Source organism: Hemiscyllium ocellatum, chromosome 30, assembly GCF_020745735.1.
Source record: "Hemiscyllium ocellatum isolate sHemOce1 chromosome 30, sHemOce1.pat.X.cur, whole genome shotgun sequence".
NCBI lineage: Eukaryota > Metazoa > Chordata > Chondrichthyes > Orectolobiformes > Hemiscylliidae > Hemiscyllium > Hemiscyllium ocellatum.
In genome coordinates, this window is record NC_083430.1 from 36,780,191 (window position 1) to 36,806,334 (window position 26,144).

The window sequence follows — 26,144 nt, forward strand, 5'->3', positions numbered from 1 at the left end:
TTGAAGAAGAGATTATCAAAAGGCGATTTGATTAAGGATTTTCAAAATCCAGTTATGTGACTTTCTATGACATTTTCATAGGTGTGAAGAGCAGGCGTGAGGCCATTCGGCCCCTCGAGCAGGGGACGCATCTCTCGGAATCTCAAAGTCATCCCCGCTAGGGGAAACGCGGAAGGTGTCCAATTCTGGGACCCTGCCTGCCTGCCTGCCTGAAGGAGTCCTCCGGTACTGCAGGTGGCGCTGTAGCAGGAGGACCGCTAAAGTTTGGGCCGCTCTGATCGGATGGGATGGGTTAGGGGAATGAGGCGAGTGCGCGGGCGGGCGACGCTGGGTTTCAGCTGCGGCCCATGTGAGCGGGTCGGCCATTGTGTGTGTGAGAGAGAGAGGGGGAAGAGCGAGGCAGACCGGGATCGGCGCCAACTCGTCGGACGCCTTTCTTGACATAAGGCCCTTTCCCTGCCAGCGGCAGAGAGGATCGAGCGCACCCCTCCGCCCTCTCATTTCCCCGGGATCCAGTCCGTCCGCTCGGTCGGTCGGAGATTGGGAAAAAAAATATATATTAAATCGTGAGCCGCGCGGCGCCCTCCCGCAGCTGGTTCAATCAGCGCGCTGTGCAGGCCGCTGGAGCCCAGCCCACAGCCTCGGGACCCGTGTACCTCAACTCTTTAAACCCCCCTCCCCCTTCCCCCAACCCCCCCTTCCCCCTCCCCTTCCCCCAACCCCCCGGCCTCAGTTCATGAAGAAATGTCGGCCACCAGTGTCCTGGACCAGGTAAGGATATAAAACCTTGCTCTTATCTCCCACCACCGTCTCCCGGTGAATCAGGCCGCGGGGGTGTTTTGTAAATTCCCCTCTTCTTGCACAAGGCTGCAGCCTCGACACTCGATTAATGCTTTTTCCTGTGTTTTTTTTTATCTCTCTTTTTTCCCCCTCCCCGCCACCCCTCGTTCCCCTCTCCCTCGTCCGCCCGGAAACCGGCTGACTCAGAGACCGAAAGGCCAAGGAAATAAAGGTAAGAGAGTGTGGCCGCCTCTTGGCTGCAGTCTCGGCTGGTCTTGTGTGTTTTATTTTAAAATGGTGGCTGGCTGGTGGGGGCACTTTACTCAAAACTAATTCGGTCTGTGCCTGCGATCAGAAAGGTCCGTGTGTTTTAGAAAAGGAAGCAGCACAGGCCTCAGAGCCTGGGGCTCCAGTTAGACTTAAGTGGCCGATGTACGAGTTTTAACCGTCTCAACTCTCTCCTCATTTTCTTTTTCTTTCTTCCCTCCGTTTGCAACCTAGGGCGGGAACGGGAAATCTGTGAGGAGAGCTTAATTGTTAATTTATAAGGAGCCCTGATATAAAATACACGTTACCCATGAACAGGAAGAATGACTAATGCATTTTATTGGCATCTTCATTATAATTTTCTTTTTTCAGCAAAGAAATTGCACTGTTAGTTGTAACTACTTTTGGATGGTTCAGATTTTGAAAACACTAAACGAGGATTTAAGACTTGTACAATTCTATTTGCACGGCACTCCCTTAATTGGGTAGGAGAGAGCATTTCACAATTTTTTGATGAATGAGTTTAATGTGTTGCAACCAAATGTCTATACCACATTTCTTAATTAAGAAGATTGCCCCATATGTAAATTCACTTAAACTTTCCACTATTATGAAAGACCTAATATTTTTGTGATTCTCCCAAGTTTGTATTGAATTTATGTGGAGTTCACTTATGAAAAAGTCATGATAGTTATATTTGTAAATAAGGTTGGCTATAGGTTCAAAAACAGAAATTGCTGGGGGGGAAATGTCTCAGCAGGTCCGATAGCACCTGTGGGGAGATCTCGAGTTAACGTTTTGGCCACAGTGACCATTCTTCAGAACTTTAGTTGGCTGTAGATAGATACTTACTTTGGTACTGCCTTCTGTTAGATCCTGGAACTACCCTTCTTTGTTTTCAATTATAAGTTTTCCATTTTCAATTTTTGTTTTCACTTTTTTGCCTCAAGCTCATGCATATTTATTTGAGGTGTAAACCGATTTGTATCACTGGAAAGATAAGTGGCACTGTTAACATTTTCAGTGACAATGCTATTCATGTTAATCATAGATGTGTACCTCCTAGACCTGTTCCTGATATGGAATGTTTGTTTGAGATGTGATCTTCAGCCATACAGCACTTCCCTGCCCTTGTCAACTTCATTACTTCAGTGCTAAGTCACCTCTTGAACAATTTAAAACACTCTTAGAGACTGTTCCAAAAACAACCATGTTTTGCTGCACTAAAATGCTAACTGGTCATAAGCCTTGAGCTTACAGTTTGAATGTATAATAATTGAGGAAAGTATAAATATAGAAGCAAATCTCGTATGGGCCACAATTCGTACAGTGAATTAAAATAAAAGATCTTTTTAGATTGATCATGCCAGACTCTTATAAATTAATGATCTGTGATACTAAGTCTAAGGAAAGATCCTTCTGGACTTTCTGATAGCTGTGCTGTTTGAACTACAAACACATGGTCAGTAGATTCGCCAATGCCTCTGTTGATCTATATTCATGTTTGTATAAGCATGTGGGTCATATGCTTGCTACAGGGCTCTTGGATTATTGAAAAAGAATAATTTGACAGATTGGTCAGTTGCTTGGTCAGATTTTAGAATTTATAATGTCATATACCTGAGTTTGTCTGAGATATGGACTAATTTTTAAAATTTGTTTTCTCTTGATTTCTACTTTTGTTTTTCACCCTTTCCCACAAGCCAAAAAAGCTTGCTTTTAATAAGGCTCTGACTCATTGGGATACAATTCCAATTGGCTACCACTCAAGTGTGAACCTAGATGTTTTGTTGGCAAGCTGTTCAGCTGGGAAAGCCATCACAACTGAATGCAGTCTGTATATAGTTGATGTCCAGGCTGAGCATTTTCCATTTAGGGAGCCATTGAATAATGATCAGGAGTGGTGTTAAGAAATCTTGACTGATTGAACCCTTTGTAACCCAACATTGCTGAGGAAAATTGTAGATTCTGTCATGAGCACTCAAGCAGAGGTTAGGTAATTTAGTCGAGATTGGGACATTTGGATGCCTGACTAAGCACTACACAGTGTGATTGTCAGCTGACCATTTACAGAATTTTATTTATTTTCCTCATTAAAAACTGGCTATCTGTTCTATGTAGTAGCACCCTCTATTTTCCTGCAGCGGCCATATCTACTTGAAGAGGTTGTTGAGGCACTTATTTCTCTCAAAAATCGCAAGCGCTTATTATTTTAAGATGCCTCAGTTTTATGACTGAGAAATACCGAGTTAATGAAAACTTGTGGAGAAAAGGCCAGGTTGCTATTCATAGTCCCTGAGTTTGTTATCTTGGCAGGAATGCTGTATCTTTGAATGCCTGCATCACATGCTTGTCTGGCCTACTGAGTAAATATACTGCATGGTGAGCTAGTGAGTCATACTGACTCGACTCTTGGTTGGAAGTGCAGGAGTGGGCGTCTACTGTAGATTGGAGTGGGATTGTTTGATTCCCTACTTGATGACAGTTGCTTCCTAGACTTTGACTTCGAGAGGATGTAACTGGAAGGGAAGCAAGGGAATGAATTTTCTTTTGTTCATTGAATTCTATGTAAGCTTAAGCTTTCCAGATCAAATTTGCATTAATTATCTAATTTATTGTCTATTATTTCCAATTTTTATTCAATATTTTCCCCTCCAATTTTATTATAGTGCAAAATGGTGCTGTTCATCAAAAGGATGCACTAAATGACGATGACTTTGAGCCTTATTTGAGCACTCAGACCAGGCAGGTGAGTGTGTAAAGATTTTATTTGCAATTTGTGGGCTGGGAGTTGAGGAAATGGATAATGTTTCATTGATTTTATGAATATGAAACATTGGAGATTGTGATGAGTATAGGGGGAGTTCTGTATCTAGAATTAAATTGGCAATGCCTTGCTATGTGTGATGAATTTAAATTGTGGGCTGGTTTCATCAGTTAGGTGGAAATTTGTCAGGACAAATTAGAAAAGAAATTTTTTTTTTTGCAGTTGTGCACTTGAATCATACCTTTCAGGATGGAAGGATTTGCTGTCTAGACATAATATCATTGTTCTTTTATGCATTTTTTATATGTAGCTATGTTATAGGTTTTTGCCTTTTTTGGTCAATATTTCAGTTCACAGCCTAATTTTGGTTCACTTCCACAATTGGGAACCTTATTTTATGGGAATCTGAAGAGGAGCAGTCTAGGTATGGATGTCAGTATAAGATTTAGAAACAAGAACTGTTTTCCACAAAGTACCACTCCAGTTTTTCCCTCAAATACTTTCTTCGGTTCTTTACTTTCCCTCTTGGAGATGTTGACCCTTGCAGGATTTCAATTTCAATCATATTCTTCATAACCTAGTTTTGAAAGTTTGCATTAAAGGCACTCCATAGTGGAAGTTGATTCTAATGAATATCACAACTGACCCTGAGTTTCTTATTGAAACCCATGCACCTACTTGCTTGCAGTGCTCTCTGGTTTTGTTTGTGACTTGGAGATTCTAGCTGACTTCCAAAAGTAGGGATTCTTAGATTATTATGCCTCTGAGTGAAGGACACTAATATGATCAAACCATGTTCTTCATCTGTTCTCTCTGTTAGCAGAATAACTCAGGACTTTCTCTCCTAATCTGCTGCAAAATAGTTCACCATATCCAATTAATATACTCAGCATATTTCAAAATTTCATTAATAAGTTTGTTATATTAATTAGCAACCCTAGCAATTGTGATAGCTTCACATTTCAGCAGTTTGTCTGGTTTGCTCTAAAATGAATTTGCTTACACAAGCATATGCAATGGCCAATTTATAACCTGCAAGATCCCATAAATGGCAAAAGGTTGAGGGAAGATGACTGCCAAGGTTATTCAAGGGCTACTTGTTAAGTGCTACCGTGGAATTAAAAAAAATTCCTTTTGAACAGGAATGTGTGGCCTTGATTTAATACCTAATTTCAGACAGCACCTCTAGCAATGCAGCACTCCTTTAGTACAGCACTGGATGAGCACATGAGATTATCTTCCTAAATGAGTGTTGGATCAGTGTTTTCCTGATCAAGTATACACTAACTACTAATGGAGTCAAGCTGTTTTGAGGATAAATACTTCAGATTTTCTCAAAGTTTATAATAGGCCTTAATGCAATACAGACTTGGAAATAGAATGATATACAAGCCAACCTCCTAGTTAAAAGTTTCCCATTGATTTGAAGTTATGGCGAAATCTAGAGTATAAGAACCAATGTTTACACAGTGATATCTTATGTAAACTCTGGGTGATAATTCTAGGATTTTTCCCATACCCAAGCATTTTTAACTTTGGCTTTTGGGAGTTCAGTACCTGTGATTTATCTTTAAAAAATTCTGTACCTGTTCATCATGAATTTCCTTTCATGATTTGTTTGTTTGGAGGGAGAATTGGACTTTCTAGAGACTAGAAGAATCAGGGAGCTAATCAGGCATTGACTTGTGAAAAAGCACTATTGCAGTCAGGCTGTACAATTGTATCGCAAGAAATCAGTGACTGGCAGGGTGAGAAATAATGACTGTCATTATTGGATGGGACTATTCATACTTTATTGTTCTAACTATTTTGAAATCTCTTCTGTGGAGAAGATACCAAAACTAACTTTAGTGAATCAATCTGTGCTTTTAAACAGATACTTCAGTACGTATAAAAATGATCTAAATGTGTTTTGAACCCAGTTATATGAAATGTTGACTTCAGATTGTTTCAGACGGGCTATTAAGATTGTGGTTACTTAGAATAAGGAGAATTAAAATACAAGCAAAGGGCAAGAATGCTGGTTAATCTTAGGATGGAAGTTATTTACCTTTTATCTTTTTGTGGCTGGATCCTTAGAGAGCACATTTCAGCAAAATATTTCATTCTAAAATGTTTTCTAAAAACACTACCCCCCCCCCCCAATAGATTGGTCAGTGTTTTGCCATTTAGACCGCAGTAAGCCTCCAACATTAATGCAACTCTGCTGACTTAGTTGATTTTATCCAGAGAATCTCAAAAGCTATAATTAATGGTGTCCTCCGCATGGGAATAGATCTGAAAGAATTTCCTTTACAATGATTTTCCTCCATTCAACCTACTTGTGGACATTTAGTGGAAGTTCTGTTTGAGCAGGAACAGCATGTGATCAGTTTCTATATACATTGATGAAATCTGGCTCTGACTCCAATCCTTTGTCAACTCTTGGATGATTCACAGCTTGCCAGCTCAACATCAGGAAGAGCAAGGCTGTCGTTCTTGAGCCGCCATCTCAAGTGCCACCTTTTTCTGTTCATTGACTCTGCATCCATATACCCCTTAATGTTCACTCATTTAGGTCAAATCATTTGGTGCCTGAGTTTTTTTCAAACTTGAGTTCAGCTTCAGGCCTACGTTCCGGTTTATTACAAAGACCACAGAATTGCATCTCCATAATTTTTTTTGGCTTTATCTGAATCCTAAAATAATTGTGTATAAACCACATTGCTTTAGTCTCTGCCATTAGAATTTTCCTTGCCGGCCTGTTGTTAATATCATTAAATTTAAAATCCCCAATTTTGGGGCTCTTGCTGAGCTGGCCCTGTAGCTGCCTCCACCAATTCCTCTCCCCCAAACCATCCCCACCAAAAGAATTATGACCCATTTTGTTGAAATTTATTTGTGCATCACCTTGGTGCCATGATTGAAAGCTGAGCATATTGACTGTTTAGAGTCTCTTTCTTCAAATTCCCTGCCTGACGCTTTCCTCCTCTTTCTAGAAAACCCCTCTCATCTTTTCAGTTAATCGTTCGTGCATCCTTTTTCTGACTTCAAGTTTCAGCATTGCCCAAATCTCCTTTGGTTAAGTGTGATTAATATTCAATAGTCTTGAGTGCTCCTGTAGATTTTGTACAGCCTGACATGTATTCAGATAATTCCATTCAGGGATGACAAATGTCCCATTGTCATGTCTTGTATCCTTATTCTTCCAACATTTTTGACAGCAAACGTTTTTTTACAAAAGAAGTTGGAAGACCACAAGGTGTAGGAGCAGAAATTAGGTCATTCGGCCCTTCGAGTCTGCTCTGCCATTCAATCATGGCTGATAAGTTTCCCAATCCCATACTCCTGCTTTCTCCCCATAACCTTTGATCCTCATGACAATCAAAAATCTTTCTGTCTCTGTCTTAAATATACTCAATGACCTGGCCTCCACAGATTCGCCACTCTATGGCTGAAGATATTTCTCCTTATCCGTTCTAAAAAGTCTTCCCATTACTGTAAAGCTGTGCCCTCGGATCCTAGTGTCTCCTGCCAATGGAAACATTTTCCCAAAATCTATTCTGTCCAGGCCATTCAATAGAAGTTTCAATTAGATTACCCAACCCCCATCCTTCAAACCTCCATCAAGTCTGGGAAAGTTGACAACTTATATCTTGCTCCTTTAGTAGTTTGCTATTTATTTTTTAATGCCACTTGACAACCTTACTGTATTTTCTTTCTGACCAAACCTACCGTTCCTATTCTACACCAGATTCTCAAACCCCCACTAAACCTACTTTACGCAAAGCTCGGCAGAATATTCCATTCTGGGCAAGTGAAAACTTTCTCAGTGCACCTGAGGTGAGATCATGGTAGCGCTCATAATAAGGAGCAATTCTGGCTTTAATACATGTTCTCAAAATGCAAGCCATCTGTTGACCGTTTCCTTCCAACCCAACACGCATTCACTTTTTGTACAAAAAAAAAGACATTTCAAAGTTATTGAGTTTCAGTAATCCTTTCCATGAAGAAAGAGGATCCAAAATCTGAAAACATGACAATGGCATAATGTCTGTTTATGTTGGCTGCTATTTGTCAAGTATCCTAATCATTGTATCACTTAATGCAAATTGTTTGTGCTGCCACTGGTCTTGTTGCCTGCAAGTTTGCTTGGGTTGGCTTTTCCAGTAATTTTCTAGTGCCCTGTCATTTTTTAAATGCCTTGGTGAAATTGAGCAAATCCTAGTTCCTGTTCCCAGTCAGTTACCTTGGATTAGATAGGATATGATAGAGAGCCATATTAGACCAAAAATAAGTTTGCATGAGTTAATTTCCCATCCTGAATGTCTGACATTGTTGGAAGTTGATTGTGCTATTTAATTTAGTAATCACAATTGCAATACTCAAGCATTTCCTCCTTTCAAAAAAAAGCAACAGTTCTTCATTCTGTTCTGCCAGTAAGTGGTGCAACCACTGGCCACCTTTTGAGTTACCAGCTTTACAAACGAATGCCTAGTGGAAGTTGTGTCCATAGGAATCAATAGAAGAGTTGTGCCATGTCTCCATTACAGTCTTGTAATTAGAATATAGTATAATTGTGCATATAGTTTGGGCTTCAGTCTGAACAAAGGATACATTTATGCACTTCCGTGGAAATGTTTGTGGCCAAATTACTTTGCAGAATTATAAAACCACTTGATCAGGCAAAATTGTTAAAAGCTATTCATTTAAAAAGAAATTCTTTATAATTAGATGAAGTTTGGTTCCATTTGCTTTGTATTAACCCATTCAGTATAAAGTGATTTATTTAACCTTTTGTGATGTTCATGGTGCTTTTTGTTTCTATTTTCCTTGGAATGAATAAAGTTTGTGTTTAGAATCGTAGAATCCCTACAGTGTGGAAACAGGCCCGTTGGCCCAACAAGTCCACACTGATCCTACAAAGAGTCTCCCACCGAAACCCATTCCCCATCCCTATTACTTTACATTTCTCCTGACTAATGCACCTAATCTACACATCCCTGAACACTATGGGCAATTTAGCATGATCAGTTCACCTAATCTGCATATCTTTGGATTGTGGGAGGAAACCGGAACATTCGGAGGAAACCCACGCAAACACGGGGATTGCGCAAGCTCCACACAGTCGTCCGAAGCAGGAATCTAACCCGGGTCCCTGGCGCTGTGAGACAGCAGTGCTAACCACTCAGTAACCATGCTGCCTGTGTGTGATCTGAACAGAGCTGAAGAAAAATTTCACATTTTTAAACAGTGTGCGTGCTTTTTCGGGTGAGGGATATTGGTACAAATGAAGGAAAGTCATTCCCTTGACAACTTTAAATAAAATCTTATAAGTTACAAGTCCTGTGGTACTTTCATAGCATTATTGTAGATGATAAAAATAACAATTAATTACATCAAGAGCTATTGGAACAGGTGACCAAAATCTTGATCATGGATCCAGTTTTTATGGAGAGGAGCAAGGTGAGGATAATCTGGAGCTTGGGTTCCGATTGATGGCACTAATAATGAGAGAAATTTAGGATGGAAAATTCAATATGTTTATGGTCTTTAATATGATACAGGCATGTAAATGATTTCCTTGCATTCTGAGTTCCCAACTTCAAGATTTGCTTGAGCAGCAAGTAATTTGAAATCATTGGGAAGGAGTGGCTTTGGAATCCTTTACTCCTCAATTAGAACATTAGCTTGGAAACTTTGGGAAATTTAAGCAAGAAAACCCAAGAATCTATTTTTTTTCCTCCAACTTATGCAAGGTACAAAGTTTTCATCCTTTTGTATTAAAATTTCAAAATCTGATATTGTAAGCCAAGAAAATCTGCTACTGACTAATTCCAGATGGTATCTTTGTCAGGATTGAGTTTTGTTCATGAGGCCAAACTGCACCCATTGTATAGCCTAAAGATTTCTGGGGAGTTTTTCTATGTTCTTTGCAATGTTGATGGTTATGTTCTTATGAGTGCGCACTCATTTTAAAATGTATTATGGAAATGCAAGTAATAGTGCAGAACACTTCTCACATTCTGGTAGCAGTGGGACTTAATTTTTGGAGTGTAATGAGACTTTAATTAGAATCATCATGGTTCTTTATTCTTTATGCAGTGTTGCTTATTGAATGTTTGTTTTCTCTTTAACAGAACAATACCTACACTGCCATGTCTGACTCCTATCTACCAAGTTACTATAGTCCATCTATAGGGTTTCAGTATTCATTAGGCGAGGCTGCCTGGTCAACAGGAGGGGACCCACCGATGCCCTATCTGACATCATATGGACAACTGAGTAATGGAGAGCATCACTTTCTACCTGATGCAATGTTTGGACAGCCAGGAACTTTAGGGAACACTCCTTTCCTGAGCCAGCATGGGTTTAACTTCTTTCCTAGTGGTGTGGACTTCTCGGCTTGGGGGACCAACAGTTCTCAGGGACAGTCCACTCAGAGCTCAGGGTATAGTCCTAGCAGCTATGCCTATCCTCCCAGCTCTTTGGGCGGAGCTATGATGGATGGACAATCAGCTTTTACGAATGAGACACTGAATAAAGCACCGGGTATGAATAGTATTGACCAAGGTATGGCAGGACTCAAGATAAGTGGTGGTGATGTTGCGAATAACGTATCTAAAATGGTAGGTTCTGCTGTTGGGAGTAATCCTATATCGACTATTTCGAGTAATGCAATACCTTCTAATCCCATGCCACCAACTACTATTGCACCCCCGAAGCCAACTTCATGGGCAGACATTGCAAGCAAGCCAGCAAAACCCCAACCCAAGAAAGCCAAAGGTGGGGCTGCTGGGCCATCCCTTCCACCACCTCCAATTAAACATAATATGGATATTGGTACCTGGGATAACAAGGCAACTGTGGCCAAAAGTACTCCTCAACCATCAACTCAAACAAGTAGCCAGCAACAAGGCCAACCACCTCCCCTGCCACTGAACCAACAAGTGGTGAATATGCAATCGCAGCAGGTTTCCTCCGGCCAACAGCAGCAGGTGCCACCACAACCGGTGCAACAGCAACCACAGCCAAACCGCTGGGTTGCACCTCGCAACCGGGCAGCTGGATTTGGCCAAAATGGAGTGGATGCTGGGGGCATTGGACTGTCACATGGGAATTCAAATTCCACTTCTGTGGAAGCACATCCAGTATTGGAGAAGCTGAGATCTGTGAACAACTATAACCCCAAGGATTTTGACTGGAATCCCAAACATGGACGGGTTTTCATCATTAAGAGCTACTCTGAGGATGACATCCATCGCTCTATTAAGTATTCCATTTGGTGTAGTACCGAGCACGGCAATAAGAGACTGGATGCAGCCTACCGTACGATGAATGGCAAGGGCCCTGTTTACCTCTTGTTTAGTGTCAATGGGAGTGGCCACTTCTGTGGTGTTGCAGAGATGAAGTCAACTGTGGACTACAACACTTGTGCTGGGGTGTGGTCTCAGGACAAATGGAAAGGACGGTTTGATGTGAGGTGGATATTTGTGAAAGACGTGCCCAATAGTCAACTGCGGCACATTCGCCTGGAAAACAATGAGAATAAACCTGTCACCAATTCCCGAGACACTCAAGAGGTGCCCTTGGAAAAAGCCAAGCAGGTTCTGAAAATTATTGCCAGTTACAAGCATACAACCTCTATCTTTGATGACTTTTCTCATTACGAAAAACGTCAAGAGGAGGAGGAGTGTGTTAAAAAGGTTGGTCAAGCTAAAAAATGTTAATTCGAAGACTGTGATACACTGAAAATTGTCAACTTTGGAAACCTCTGCAAACTTTTTGAGTACAGTGTTAAGTTTTTTTTTCTATTAGATGAAACATCCTGTTGATCCTCATTCTGTCTGAATTGATGGATAATAGAATTAGATTTATCTTAAGTAATACCACTAGAATTTCAGTAAAGGTTATGGAATGGATGTGCAATGTTTAATGTCCACTTGAACAGAAACTGTCCTCCCTGCATTAACATTATAGATTTTTCCCATTCAGACTTGGCTGACGTCTGGAGAGTAGGCTGAAGTAGTGGGAAAATTTAGGGGAATGAATTCTGGGTGTCGCAGAAGTGTATCAAATAATAAAAGTATATTGGCTCAAATGTGAATTTTCTTCTCGCTAATATCCTATCAAATAGGATTAGTAACAATACTAGCCATTTGCAGAGTTTAATGAATGCTGTGGGTAAATTTGTTAGAAGGATTGTGATGCCTGACCAGGTTTAAATAATATATCTCCCATGCAGATTTCTTCTGAAATGCTTGTGTTTTCTCTATTCTCCATTCTCTTTGTGATATAGGAAAATGTAACAAACTATGCATTTCGATTGGCTGTAAAAGACATCTAAAATCTCTGGTGATCAGAATTGGTGCATTGGATTAATCTCTGGGTTTTCACCACTGATGAATACTGAAAGTGCTGGAAATGCTCAGCAAGTCTGACAACTGAAGCGAAAGAAAGAGTTGGTGAAAACCACAATGCTGCTTCATACCACAATAGTATGAAGGGATAAAAAACATATATATAACCTCTAAACTGACTGCTGTGCCTGATCAGTATGTGTGTAAATCCTGGCATTCAATGAATGACATGGGCCATGTCCCCACTCTCAGTATTTACATTCTTCAAGAGCACCAATTTGGGTGGCACAGTAGTTAGCATTGCTGCCTCACAGCGCCAGAGACCCGGGTTCAATTCCCGCCTCAGGCAACTGTTTGTGTGGAGATTGCACATTCTGTCTGTGTCTACCTGGGTTTCCTCTGGGTGCTCCGGTTTCCTCCCACAGTCCAAAAATGTACAGGTTCGGTGAATTGGCCATACTAAATTACCCATAGTGTTAGGTGAAGGGGGTAAAATGTAGGGGAATGGGTCTGGGTGGGTTGCTCCTTGGAGGCTCCTCTGAAACGGTGGGCTTGTTTCCACACTGAAAGTAATCTAATGTAATCTAAAATGGAAGAATATTTCATTTAATTATGCTGATGCGCTGGGTCAGGAAGTCAATTGCAGATATTGTAAGCAGTTTATTCTGATGCTATCTGAAATACTGCATAGCAAATTCCATATATTCTACAGGGCAAAACTGACTGCATGATCGGCATCCCATCTATGCACTTGAACATCTTCAATCTCCTTATTGTGGTTGCAGTGTGTAATATCTATATTGGGATATTGTGACATCTCTCAAAGGCTGCTTTGGCAGTACCTCCTGAATCTACAACCTGCATCACTTCGAAGGATAAGCACATTATGATGATGGGGCACACCATCACCTCAATGTCACTTCCTCTCCTGATTTGAATGTACAGTACTGAACCAAAGTCTGCAATACTGTGTTGCTGGGAGCATCGTTGCTAGGTTGCATAATATAATTGTTTAAGAAGACAGCCACCTGAACTTTCTCAAGGACTGAGGATGGCAACAAGTACTGACCTTGTCAGGAAAAAAAAATTGCTATTCACAAAATGGTAATCATTTTCGAAAATACGTCACCACTAAGTATTTTGAACAAGTTAAAAATTGTGTGGTCTAAGTTATGTCTTTCATGTTCTGGGGTGACAGAGTGTTTGCACATTGAATTGCTTTTGAGTTAAAATTTTGCACCAATGCAAGACTGCATTCTGAGGAAAGATGCAGTCAGCTTTGGAAATTTTGGGTCAAACCAATTTCACATCACAAAGTGCCCCAAAATTTGAGTCAAATTGGGTTTTGGCAGTTAGAGGATTGCCGTGAGAAATGTTAAACTGATGCACTGGAAACTATTGTCTCAAACGAGATGGGTGGGCACAGTTTTGTTCGGATAATTGATTATTCGGTTAATTGATTTCCTCTGGGGCTCGGAGTTTTCTGGTAAGTGTGCTCCCCGTTCAGGAGACTAGGCAGCAGGACGCTGCGCGAGACCCCCGCCCCCCCAAACCCCACCCTGCCATCCACCACCAAGCCTGTCACCTGCCATCCACTTGTACCCCACCTGTCAGACAGCTGCTGCGTTTGTACTCTAAGTCTCTAAATAGCGCGCGCGCGCACACAACTTTTTACTGTAACATTTTGACAGGTTCCACCTCTGCCCTATACAAGGCATTGTTGGAGAGATTATCTGGGGAAGGGGGATTTAGGGTACACCCCTGTGTAGACCCCCAGGGAAAATGCAGAGGGAGAGAGAGGGCACGAGGTCAGTCATTTGAAGATGGTGCCTGGACTGTCCAGGACTACTTGGCAGCAGTTGAGTTTGTTTTTAATCATTGTACCTGTAAACAAAAGATGTGATCAGAGTTGAAACAGCTGTTTGGCATAATGTTTCTATCGGGACCCCGGGATCTCGTTCAGTTAATCCGATGTTCAGATAATTGATATTTGGATAATGGAGGGTCCTCTGTATTTCATCTCTGCTAACATTTGATTGTTATGTGTGAGGGTACTGCATTGTTCGAGATGTACTCTTTGGATACTTAAGTACCATAACACTGTTTAAAGTGCACAAAATTTATCTCGCTTGTTGTTTGTGGGACTTTGCTATGTAAATTAGTCAATTTTTTTTTTGTAAAGTGTTCTCTGCATCCTGAAAGGAATAGAAGGAAAGTCTGAAAGAGTAAGGTCAGGAATTATGGAGATTACTAATACCACGTATGAATACTGTCATTGATCAATTAAGCCAAATGGCCAGTTTGTTAAGTCTGTATAAATCAATCCTGCAACTAGCATTCTTTTTTAAAAAATTGTTCAATACTTTGATATGCTACAGTTCTATCAAAATGCAAGTATTTATCGCCTTAATCAGTGTACACGTTTCCACCAAGAACTATCCAGCATGAATCATCAACCTAAGTAGTGTCATATTTTGAGTGAAATCATAGTTAGGAAGCATTTTCTGGTGGTTCAGACGGAAATAGTTAATAAAACTCTGCTCAGCATTATGTAAAGAACCTGATGTTTGCTTTTCAATGCAGATTTGACAACCGTTTGTCACATAGCAAGCGAGTAATCTCAAACGTGCCTTTGTTTCATGTATATTTTGTAGTCACTTACTGTCTTGCATCTTTGCCAGTTACTTAATTTTTATCACTTGATTGCCATCTTCCCTATTTGTGGATACTTAAAGTTCTACTGTTGAGGACCTATTTATGAATAAAATACCTTCTTCCTTGAGACTTGAGTAAATTTCAGTATGCGTTACATAAGGACGTAGACCAGCAAAATGCCTGAAGCTTAGCCTTGTGTTCCTATGTATTGGGACTACTATTTGCCATTCAACTGACCAACTCTTCTGTGAGGATACCATAGTTTGTGCACAAAATGGAACTGCAGTAGTTTAAAATTAATTTTATTCAGTTGTCCCCATCAGATGTAGGAGACTGGTTTTAAACCAAAAGCCAGCCTTTCAGATGAGAGGTTAAACCAAGGCCTCATTTAAGATGACTTTAGGGTTGGCTTCCCGGATGTTTCTTTAATACAGTGGTCGACATTTGTATGCCAGGCAACATCACAAAGCAGTTAATGACTTATTGCCTTACTTTTTGTAAAGCTTGCTATGTGCAAAATAATGCGTAATTTTGCTATTAAGTAAAAGTGATTACTTTTCAAACTCCACAACCACCTGATGAAGGAGAAGCGCTCTGAAAGCTAGCGCTTCCAGTTAAACCTGTTGGACTATAACCTGGTGTTGTGATTTTTAACTTTGTACACCCCAGTCCAACACCAGCATCTCCAAATCGAGAGTACTTTATTTGTTTTAAAACAGTTTGCAGTTCCTGCGATTGCAAGATTTTGGAAATGTGGGAGAGACAAAGTCTGAAATTTTTTTCTGAGAACCAATTTGGCTTCTTGAGCTGAACTTCTTTTTAGGCTGACATCTTTAGAGAATTTAAAACCTTAATCCTGATTTGCAAATACTCTACAATTGCTCTAGTTGTCAATTCTGGGTTTTCCTGATTTTTCTCTTGCGCTGTCCAATAGGCTGCTTCATCACAGCCTCAGAAGACATTTGCACATCTTCTTGGATAGAGGACAGCAGAAACTAAACAAATCAACTGCATCTATAGTGACCTGTCATGTCAGAGCATCCCAAAACAATATGGTCACTTGTTTTGGACTGTGGAAGTAAGAATTAAGAAAAAGGGAAAGACTACTTAGGTTTTAGTGACTGCTAATTAAATTTTACAAAGGACTGGACTGGAGGAATATATTGAAAGCAACCGATTGAGAAACTGTATGGCTTTAGGGAAAGGATTACCTCTATGATGAATTAATGATCTATGCTTTGAGCAGAATGTAAATGGTACAAATAATGTGTGAGAAGCAATATATTTGCAATTTTAGAAAGCTATTGATCCGGTTCTGAACTTGTAATTAGACTAAATAACAAGATAGCACTTAACCAGCTAAGTTGATATTTGCTATTTGGTGTCCATGGAACGAAGTTCAGTCAGTGTCAGTGCCTTAGAACAAAAATTAATGCAGGGTTTCTTTTTAATTTGAGTTGGTCTCCAGACTGGCATTAACCTGGGTAGGCGTGTTATTGAACTGAAGTTGAAAGTAGTTTTAGTTGTATTAAGTGACTGAAACATTTTCCAAAAATGTTCTGCACTTTTTGAGACCACAAATAATTTGCGCATAGACTAGGAAGCAGTGGAATATCAACGGCAATGATCTTTTAGGAGACATAGATGTATTTATTGCTGTAGATAAAACTAGGAGCTTGTTCCCACACAATGAAAGTACCTGGTGTGTGAGGCAAAAACAGTAAATAAGGAAATGGGCGTAGTGTAAGAAATTGATATGAAAATCAATGAATCACCTGGTAATTGGCATTTTTATTCATATGATGAGTATTGTTAGTAAGGTCAGAATTTGTTGCCAATCTCTAACTGCTCTTGAAAAGGACCGCTGCTTTGAAGTGCTGCAGTCTATCTGTAGTAGGCACAGTCATGATGTAATTAGGAATGGATTTGCAAGATTTTGACTTTGTGATGTTGAAGGAACAGCAACATACTTCTAAACCAGGCTGGAATATTTCTTGGAAGTGCCCTTATTGTCTTTGGCTTTCTAGATGGTTGGAGTAATGGGTTTTCAATGTGCTTTTTGAGTGAAGATTTGCTTCACAAATCACCTGAGACGTATTTACATGTGAGCAGAAATATTGGTCCTGCATTGTTTATTAGAGTTTGATGAATTCCGCAAACATCTTATTCAACCTTCTCAATTACGCTTTGAACGCACACAATTCAGACACTTTGACTGAAAGGTGGTTGTTTGCAGATACATGGGCCTTGAGTCAGTCACTGAATTAACATTGTCCACACAGATGGCTGCATCAGAAACAACTTCTTTTTGTGAAACTGGTGATCTGCCTTGATATCTTCTATAATCTGCTAAACACATTCTTCATTGTGTTGCAATGCATGAACCCTAACACAAAATAGAACAATACTATGCTAGTCCAGTATTAAAATGAATAAGCTTCTTCAATTTGTATAAATTAAACATTTATTGTCTGTATTTTAATCTAAAGCTAAGAGTATACTTAGGTGTAATCTGGGAACTCATTAAGATTATGAAAGGTTTGGATAGGGTAGATGTAGGGAATAATTGTGAATAGCAAAATTCATTTAAGGTAAAGATAAAGTACAGCAACAAGAGAAGGAATAGATTATTATACTGACTGAGATGAGGTAGCAAGGGATGACAGTCTTGGAGAGAATAAACACCATTTGACTGACCTGTTTGTGATATCATTCTAACATCAAACCCCTTTCACCTCTGTGTTGCAAATGGATGTGCCATCATGGATTTGGTACTTCATATTTTGGTAATTACTTACTGGGATTTCACCATTGGTCCAAAGTGTTTTGCAGCCAATGAAATATTGATGAAATGTAGGAAATGGGAGTTTGTACACAGCAAAATAATATTTATTAACCTTTGACCCACAATAAACTCTTAATACTTAGCAATAAAAATAAAACTTGCTGACTGTAAATATTTTCATTGACTTGGAGGTAGACAACATAATATTGTCCGGAAAGAATATTGCGGAGTGGACTCGATGGGCTGGAATGGCCTTCCTTCCACTCCTATGTCTTATGGTCTAAGAAGCCTCTTCTAGTTGTACTTTGGTCAGAAAACACAAATTTATACCTGGACCCTGAAAAGCAAATATTGGGTTCTCTTTTCTAAGCTGCTATATGGAAGCCTTTGTTTTGCCTCTGTTGTGCCTTGTACTTGAACAGCCAGCCCTTGGTCTCAATAACTCAGTGATTAATCTGAAGCCATTATTGATAACCAGGAAAATGTTTTGACATACAACTGTGGATGGAAATGATGTGTAGATAAGAAAGAATGAAGGATGTTAGCATTGGTTTTAGAGGGGATATCTACCCTTGGTGGGGAAGGGCTCCATCTAAATAGATGTGAGTAGGAAATTGAATTCATGGACAGTGTATAACATTTTTTTTCTGGATAAAAGTGTTGAGGAACCAACAAGAGAACAGGCTCTCCTTAACTAGTTTTCTGTAATGAGAAAATAATTGGCAATCTATTTGTGCAAGACCCCTTGTGGAAGAATGACCATAATTTAATAGAATTCTTCATTAAGATCCAGGGTGAAATAATTAATTTGGTGTATTCAGTCTAAATAAAGGAAAGCATGAGATGAAAGCTGTCTGCAGTAAATTGGAGAATGTTACTTAAGAGGATGATGATGGGTAGGAATTTGCAAATATTTACATAGCACATTAGAACTGAAAAAAAATTGTTCATTCCTATCTGGTAGCAAAGCAAAACCAGGAAGGTGGCCTGACCATGGCTAATGAGGGAAATTAGGAAGACTATTAGATCCAAGGAACGGGCATACAAATTTGTTCTAGCAGCAGACCTGAGGATTGGGAACAGTTCAGATTTTGGCAAAGTAGAACAAAGTGATTGAGAGGGGAAAATAGAATGTGAGCGTACTATATCTGGGGAATATATAAACTGATTGTAAAGCCTTCTACAGGTATATGAGGAGCAAAAGATTAGTGAAGACAAATATAGGTTCCTTAGTGAGAAACAGGGGAAGTTACAAGGCAGACAGAGATGGCAGCTTAATTTAAATATATAGTTCAGTTTTGACTTCATAAAGGATGACACAATTTTCTGAAAAATATTGTGAAACGGGACCTAGAGGAACTGAAAACAAACAGAATAAGGAAATAAATCTTGCTGGGCAATTAGGATTAAATGCTGATGAATCAGCAGGGCACAATAATTTACATCCCAGAGTACTTAAGACAGTGGGCCTAGGAATAGTTAGTGTATTGTATGTCATCTTTCAAGACTCTGGAACCACTCCAGTGAATTGGAAGGTAGCTGTAACTCCAATTTAAGAAAGAAGGTAGAGACAAATAGAATTATAGACTAGTTAGCCTGGTAGCAATTGTGGCATAAATGCTAGTGTTGATTTATAACAAGATTTAACAACAGAACATTTGGAAAACAGTGACAGGATTGGACAGAGTCGATGGATTTATGGAAGGGGAATCATACTTGACTAATCTATTAGAATTGTTTCAGGAGGTAACTCAGACAATAATGGGGAACCAATAGATGTGGTTTACTTTGAGAAGGCTTTTGAAAGGTCCCACGTAAAATTAAAGCATGTGGGATTGAGAGATAACATGCTGACATGAATAGAGAATGAACTGGTAGACAGGAAATGGGGGAAAAATGGCTTTTTCTGATTAGAGCCCTTGTCTATGGGTTACTGCAGATGTTGGCGTTCAGACCCAACTATTCACAATATGTTAATAACTACAGACATTGCAAAGGAGGGTGTATTGTGAAGAAGATACAGCGATGATGTAGTGTGATTCTTGGCAAGTTGAGGGAGTGGGCAAATGCAGGCAGATGAAGTAATGCATGGATAAATATACGGATCTCCACTTGGTAGCAAAATCAGGTCAACATTACTTTCTAGCAATAAGTTGTGAAAGGAGAAGATACCGTGAGACCTGAGTATCCTTGAACACCACTCGCTCCAACTAAGATTGCAGATGCTCGTTATGGATACTGACAAAAAATAAGCAATAGGAGCAGGAGGGAGATGATTTGGACCCTCTGACTTGCTCTGCCTTCAATAAGATCATGCCTAATTTGATTGCAGTTTTAACTCTATTTTCTTGCTTGCCTCCAATAACCGTTGACTCTCTTGTAGTGCAAGAATCTGTCTGACTCAGCTTTGAATATATTCAACATCCCACCCTCCAATGTTTTGTTGTAAATTCCAAAGTTTAATGATCCTCACAAGAAATTCCCCCTCATCTCTTTAAAATGGGTGACCCCCTTATTTTGAAATAATTTCTCCCACGTTTTAGATTCTCTCAGGAGGAGATCGTTGTCTCTATCTACCCTTTTAAAATCTGATATTTCAATAAGGTCACCTCATTTTTCTAAATCCAATGAGTACATACCTAACTTGTTCAACCTTTTCTTGAGGCCTTATGTGTGCTTTGACAATTTTGCAATTCTGTGATATAACAAGCCCTTCATCCTAGTGTACTGTTCACTCTGAAAACTTAACTGTATGCAATAATGCAGATATGGTCTCATCGATACTCTGCATAGTTGCAACAAGACCTCACCACTTGTATATCCCCTTACATAAAGTATTTGGTGCTTGTGCAAGTCGGTATTACAATACAAGGTCATGAGATTGATCTGGCCAAGAAGGGAAGAATGAAGAAACATTGGATTAGGTCTTCAAACATGATTAATTTTTATCATTGTTATTAGGAGATGCATATTTTTCTTGCTGTGAGCACACCATAACAAAAGTAAGGACAATGAATATCATACATGGAGAGCAATAATATGTATAATTTGACTTGGATTTAATAAAATATTTAATTTTCTCAAGGGTTTTAAGCTGATCAACCACTGGCAATTGTAGCAATCAACTGATGACTAAATACATTCAAAATTGCACAATATGATATAATTTATTGGTTTTCCCTAGGTTTCAAGAAAACTAATTTCTTGGGATTCTACAGACCACTTAAATATTTATAGACAGAAAGAAGTTAAATTATGCAAAAGGTACTTACAGTCTAGTGGAGATGCTTAAGGTTATTGTTCATTCTAAGGACTTGTGTTATTTGCATTTTTTGTAAAATGAACACAATTTAAAAGTGTTAATTAACCAAGGATTGTTAAACTTTAGACACTCCTGTATGATGCTGGTAAAGACTCAACAGGACTTGTAAATAGGGACAACTAGCGTCCCATAGAGTTCTAGGATACACCTGATTGGGTACTGGGGATTTATCCTCCTCTGTGTGTTGAAAGACATCCAGCACCACCACCTCTAAAATGGGCATTTTGTTAACATGTCACATTTTGTGTACATCACATCCTTCTCCACAGTAAACATTGATGCAAAATATTCATTTAGCATCTCCCCTATCTCCTGCAGTTCCACACTGGTTGCCTTGCTGATGTTTGTTAGGAAGTAAGGAAAAGATTGTCCCTATCTATGTCCTGTTGAGTTTTGCAGCCATCATACAGGAGTGTCTAAAGTTTACCAATCTTTGGTAAATTAGCACTTGAATTGCGTTCATTTTACAGAAAGCAAATAACACTCAGTCTTTAGAATGAACAATAATCTTCGGCATCTCCATTGGAGTGTGAGTATCTTTTGCATAATTTAACTTTCTGTCCATAAATATTTAAGTGGTCTGTAGTATTCCAAGAAATTAGGTTTCTTGAAACCTAGGGAAAACCAATAAATTATATCACACTTTCCAATTTTGAATGCACTTAGTGTATCAGATTGTTGCTATTTATTTGCCAGTGATTGATCAGTATTTTGCATCTTAAAACTCTTGGAAAAATTATTTTATTGAATCCAAGTCAAATTGTACATACTATTGCTCTCCACGTATGATATTCAGTTTCCTTACTTTTGTAATGGTGTTCACAGAAAGAAATATGCATCTCCTAACACAACGATAAAAAAAATCCTGTTTCAAGAACTAATCCAATGCTGCTTTGTCATTCCCTTCTCAGACAGTTTAATCTAATGACCTTGTACTGTAGTACCTACTTGCGTGAGAATCAAATACTTTAAGGGAATATACAAGTAGTGAAGTCTTGTTACAACTCTGCAGAATATTAATGAGACCATACCTGCATTATTGCATACAGTTGTGTTTTTAGGGTGAACTGTACACTAGAATGAAGGGCTTGTTATTGTCACAGAATTGTAAAATTATCAAAACGCACGGAAGGCAATGAGAAAAGGTTGAACAGGTTAGGCATATGCTCATTGAAGTTTAGAAAAATTGGCTGAGGCGTGACTTTTATGAAGGTTTATAAAATCATGAGGGGCATGGATAGGGTAAATAGACAATGTCTTTTCCCCGGATCCAGGGAGTCCAGAACTAGAGGGTGTAGGTTTAGGGTGAGAGGAGAGATTTAAAAGGGATGCAAGACACAACTTTTTCACGCAGAAGCTTGTCGTGTATGGATTGAACTGCCAGAGGAAGTGGTGGAGGCTGGTACAATTACAGCATTTAAAAGGCATGTGGGTGTGTACATGAATAGGGAAGGTTTAGAGGGATATGAGCTGGCAAATGGGACTAGATTAGGCTATCTGGTCAGCATGGACAGATTGGATTGAAGGATCTCTTTCCAGGCTGTATATCTCTCTGACTCAATTTCTTGCTTCAATGATCTGTCCGAACGCAAGAGGCAACATGGTTTTATGATACTAGGGTCTAAATTTAAATCCTGCTCATTCAGTATTGTTTTTAGATTAGATTCCCTACACTGTGGAAACAGGCCCTTCGGCTCAACTAATCCACACCCACCCTCCGAAGAGTAACCCACCAAGACCCATTCCTCCTAACTAACGGACCTAACTCTACGGGCAATTTAGCATGACCAGTTCACCTAATCTGCACGTCTTTGGACTGTGGGAGGAAACCAGAGCACCCGGAGGAAACCCACGCAGATACAGGGAGAATGTGCAAAATCCACACAGACAGTCGCCTGATGTTGGAATCGAACCACTGAGCCACCGTGCTGCCCAACTTCCGATATCCAGATTCCAATATCTACTCAGTAGCAGTCACATTGACATATATCTTATCACAAGATATGTTCTGCAGCATATGTTCTGAGCTTCCAGACCAAGTCTCCTGTTGTATTGATAGAATTTCAATATAGTGTCTGTCCTTCTCTGAGCTTGGATTGGCTGGACTTTAATGTGCATTTTTCCCGAATAATAGGTACTGGTGAGTGCATTGGAATATGTGAAATATAAATGTGTTGTGGGGTAGCCTGCTGGTGATGTCACTATTACATTGCCAGTGACTTCTGTTTCATATCCTGGGAAAGTGGCAGTTTGCAATTTCCAGGTGTCTGAATCTGTGTTAAATGAGCTCCAGTGCACAGTGATGCAGAAATAAAGGTGAGAAAAATATTTAAACATGTGAAGTAAGCTCATGAGACATCAATGTATGACTGCCCTTTCTCTGAAGAAGTCATTGATTGGGATAAGATGAGATATGATTGTATGTTTAATCATAAATCTGTTAATTTAATGCAGTAATTAGCTGTAAACTGTGATCTAACAAAAAGGATTCATGAACTTCATCTTTGCACATTTGTGTGTAATTTAAAAACAATAACATGGCTCATGGCGGGGGGGGGGGGTTTAAGTTTTATTTTTAACTCCGTGAAATGTTATGATCTAGAGCACACAGACTGGTGGAAACTGATTCATTCGTAATTTTTGAAGGATAAATACTTGAAATGGGATTGTGCGTAACTATTAGGCAAAGCAGGAAATTGGAAACTTGCTCTTTCAGGGTGATGGCAGAGGTGCAGTGTATCAGATAGTGTCTTCTGCCCCTGCAAAGGTGTTGACTTCTGTCTTGGATGCAGTTGCTAGCACTTCATGCAAAAAGAAAGCATGTTGAGATTATGTAGCAACTCACCAAAATGCATAAAAAGGCAAAATGCAGTAGTCAAAATTAATGATCCATAGGATTAAAGAAATAATTAAACATTAGACATTTGGAATGACCCTATTCAGTTTATTTTCCTGTCTATATTTGCCTCTAAATATGATGTCCCTTTGGTTGGATGCAAGGTTTCTAGGATTCCTCATGCATAATCTTAAATGGTCTTAAAACAAATGAAAGATGGGAGAAAAACTTTCTGGCCTATCTCAGTTGTCCCACACAGTTGTGATGTCTTGTGCATCACAATAACAGACATTCCTCAGTACACCTTTTGAGCCAGGTAATTTTCAAAGAGAGGAGAAACAAATGCTGTCAGTAGAATGGCACTGACAATTTTATCTTCAATCCCCTTAATTGATCTAAGCCATTCCTGCTCTGCTCATTTTCAACATGAGGTATTTACCTCTTGTATGAGGAAACCTCCCTCAGCGAGAAACAGGTCCAGCTTTCAATTTAAAGGAATTAAGTGGATCAACTTTCATTACATAACCTGCTAACCTGTTTCACAGGTTCACTCTAATATATTTTTTAAAAGTCACCTGACTTCTAACTTGGGTCTGCCCATATATGACTTGTAACACTGGTTCCTGCTGTGTTGTTCAGTCAGACAACAAATGCCAATCTTTCTACAATGAGAGCATTACATTTGTTCTTATCAGCCAACACACACTTCCCAGCAGGGACACCTGAGGACAATTAGGATTTTAATTCTTGACTGAAGTTTTCCACCCCTTCGTTCACTTTGTTCTCTGTATCCCCGTCCCTGAATGTGTAACACACTTACTACTCTGTTATGTTATTATAACAAAGTGCTGGAAAAACTGTCCTTGTTCTTCCGGTCAACAATCTTCAGTAATTGGAAATGCCAAAAGTAGATAATCTGAACATTGGTCTTATTTATTTTGAGAGAACATGTTGCATGCAAATTGTCACCATGTTTTCTTACATAGATGGCAGCCTGTCAGAAGTATTTAGACATAGAATGAAGTATTTGGAGATTTGAAAAAAAGGGCACTTCTGCACTTCCCTCTCTGCCAGTTGATGGTACAGAACGTAGTAGATGTTAAACCTGTGGCTATGTATTACTTTTGCACTAACCCTAACCAACTCTAGCAAAAGGGGGTTTTAACAGATTTTAATTGCCATTGTCAACCAGGGAACTGGATTCTAGGTATGCTTTGACCCGATTGATAATGAATGGATTCAACGATTGTACCAAAATAGACACAGGCCATGAAATTTGTGCTATCTTTGGTTTTGTGCACAAGTCATGTCATTCAGCTCCTTTTCCATAGCTGTTTGAAAAAGAATATTAAAGTTTATGAACCTGCCCCTTTGAAAGAACTTATGGACTGTTGAATTAAACAGCGCAGCATTCTGTTCTAAATATCCTCATTGTAAGGAGTCTTTCCCTCAGAAGTTTCTAATTGTGTATTTTGCTGTCACTAAACCTGAGCCAGCTTGGGTAGCTGTCAATTAAACCTTTTTCTTTTCTTTACAGGAACGTCAAGGTCGTGTCAAGTAACGATGTATTCTTTGGAAATATGACGTCGACCTAAATGTCATGTCCTGAATTTTCTTCAAGAAATTGAGTGATAATGAAGATCCCTTTTCCTGTCCCGTCCCCTGCCTTCCCATCCCCCACCTTTCATTTTCAGTGAATTCTAAAACTTTCAGACTTGTAGTTGTCAGACGTTAATCCTCTTCTATAGGACTTTGGGAACGATAGCAAGAACTAGGTGGGGAAAAAATGTTTAAAAAGTCCTTTCTCAACTATCAGTTGTGACTTTACAAAGTGGTACAACTTGTTTTCCTTCTGTTTGAAAAAAATTAAAATCAATTTTTGATTTTTATGGTTCGTGGGCTGCATTTAAATTATATTTCCTTTGAAAAGAAAGAGTGGCCTCATAGCATTGAAAAGGCAATCGCACAGCTGGGTCACCACGTGGATAGATTTCCTTCTCCAACTTGACCTTAATTTATGGAGTCCAAATTGCAACATCAAGGCCCTTTTTTGTTTTAAGAACTGCACCCCTCCACCCCACCTTTTCCTGCAAATGCTGCTCGTTTCGTTTTGAAAATGCTCCAGGAAAGAGCTGTTACTTCTCTGTTGTCCCTCCTTTCGTTGAAAAAAAAATTAAAATGGTTACTGTTCACAACAGTTATGGTGAACTTTTTTTTAATTGCTGCCAATTAAGTCTGCATCCACCTAATTAAAAAAGAAGACTGGACTAAAGGAATACTGTATGGAATTTTTTTTGGACACTGAACTTTGAAAACAAAAACTGCTTAATCTTTTTCACTCTTCATCAACAGTGAAAAGCTGGGAATTTGCCCTTTCTTCATTATTAATCACT

The 26,144-nt window shown here is 39.4% G+C and overlaps 1 protein-coding gene across 2 annotated transcripts; it reads left to right on the plus strand.

The window, feature by feature from the left end:
- The first annotated feature begins 277 nt into the window (after positions 1 to 277).
- On the plus strand, positions 278 to 26,144 carry ythdf2 (YTH N6-methyladenosine RNA binding protein F2). Of its 2 annotated transcripts, XM_060847438.1 has the most exons (5): positions 278 to 771; positions 988 to 1,012; positions 3,717 to 3,796; positions 9,934 to 11,499; positions 25,289 to 26,144. In XM_060847438.1, exons 1-5 carry the CDS (start codon positions 745 to 747, stop codon positions 25,310 to 25,312), a joined length of 1,722 nt encoding a protein of 573 aa, XP_060703421.1. In that variant the 5' UTR covers positions 278 to 744; the 3' UTR covers positions 25,313 to 26,144. The 2 variants fall into 2 exon arrangements, with proteins under 2 accessions (XP_060703421.1, XP_060703422.1); XM_060847439.1 differs by lacking the exon at positions 3,717 to 3,796.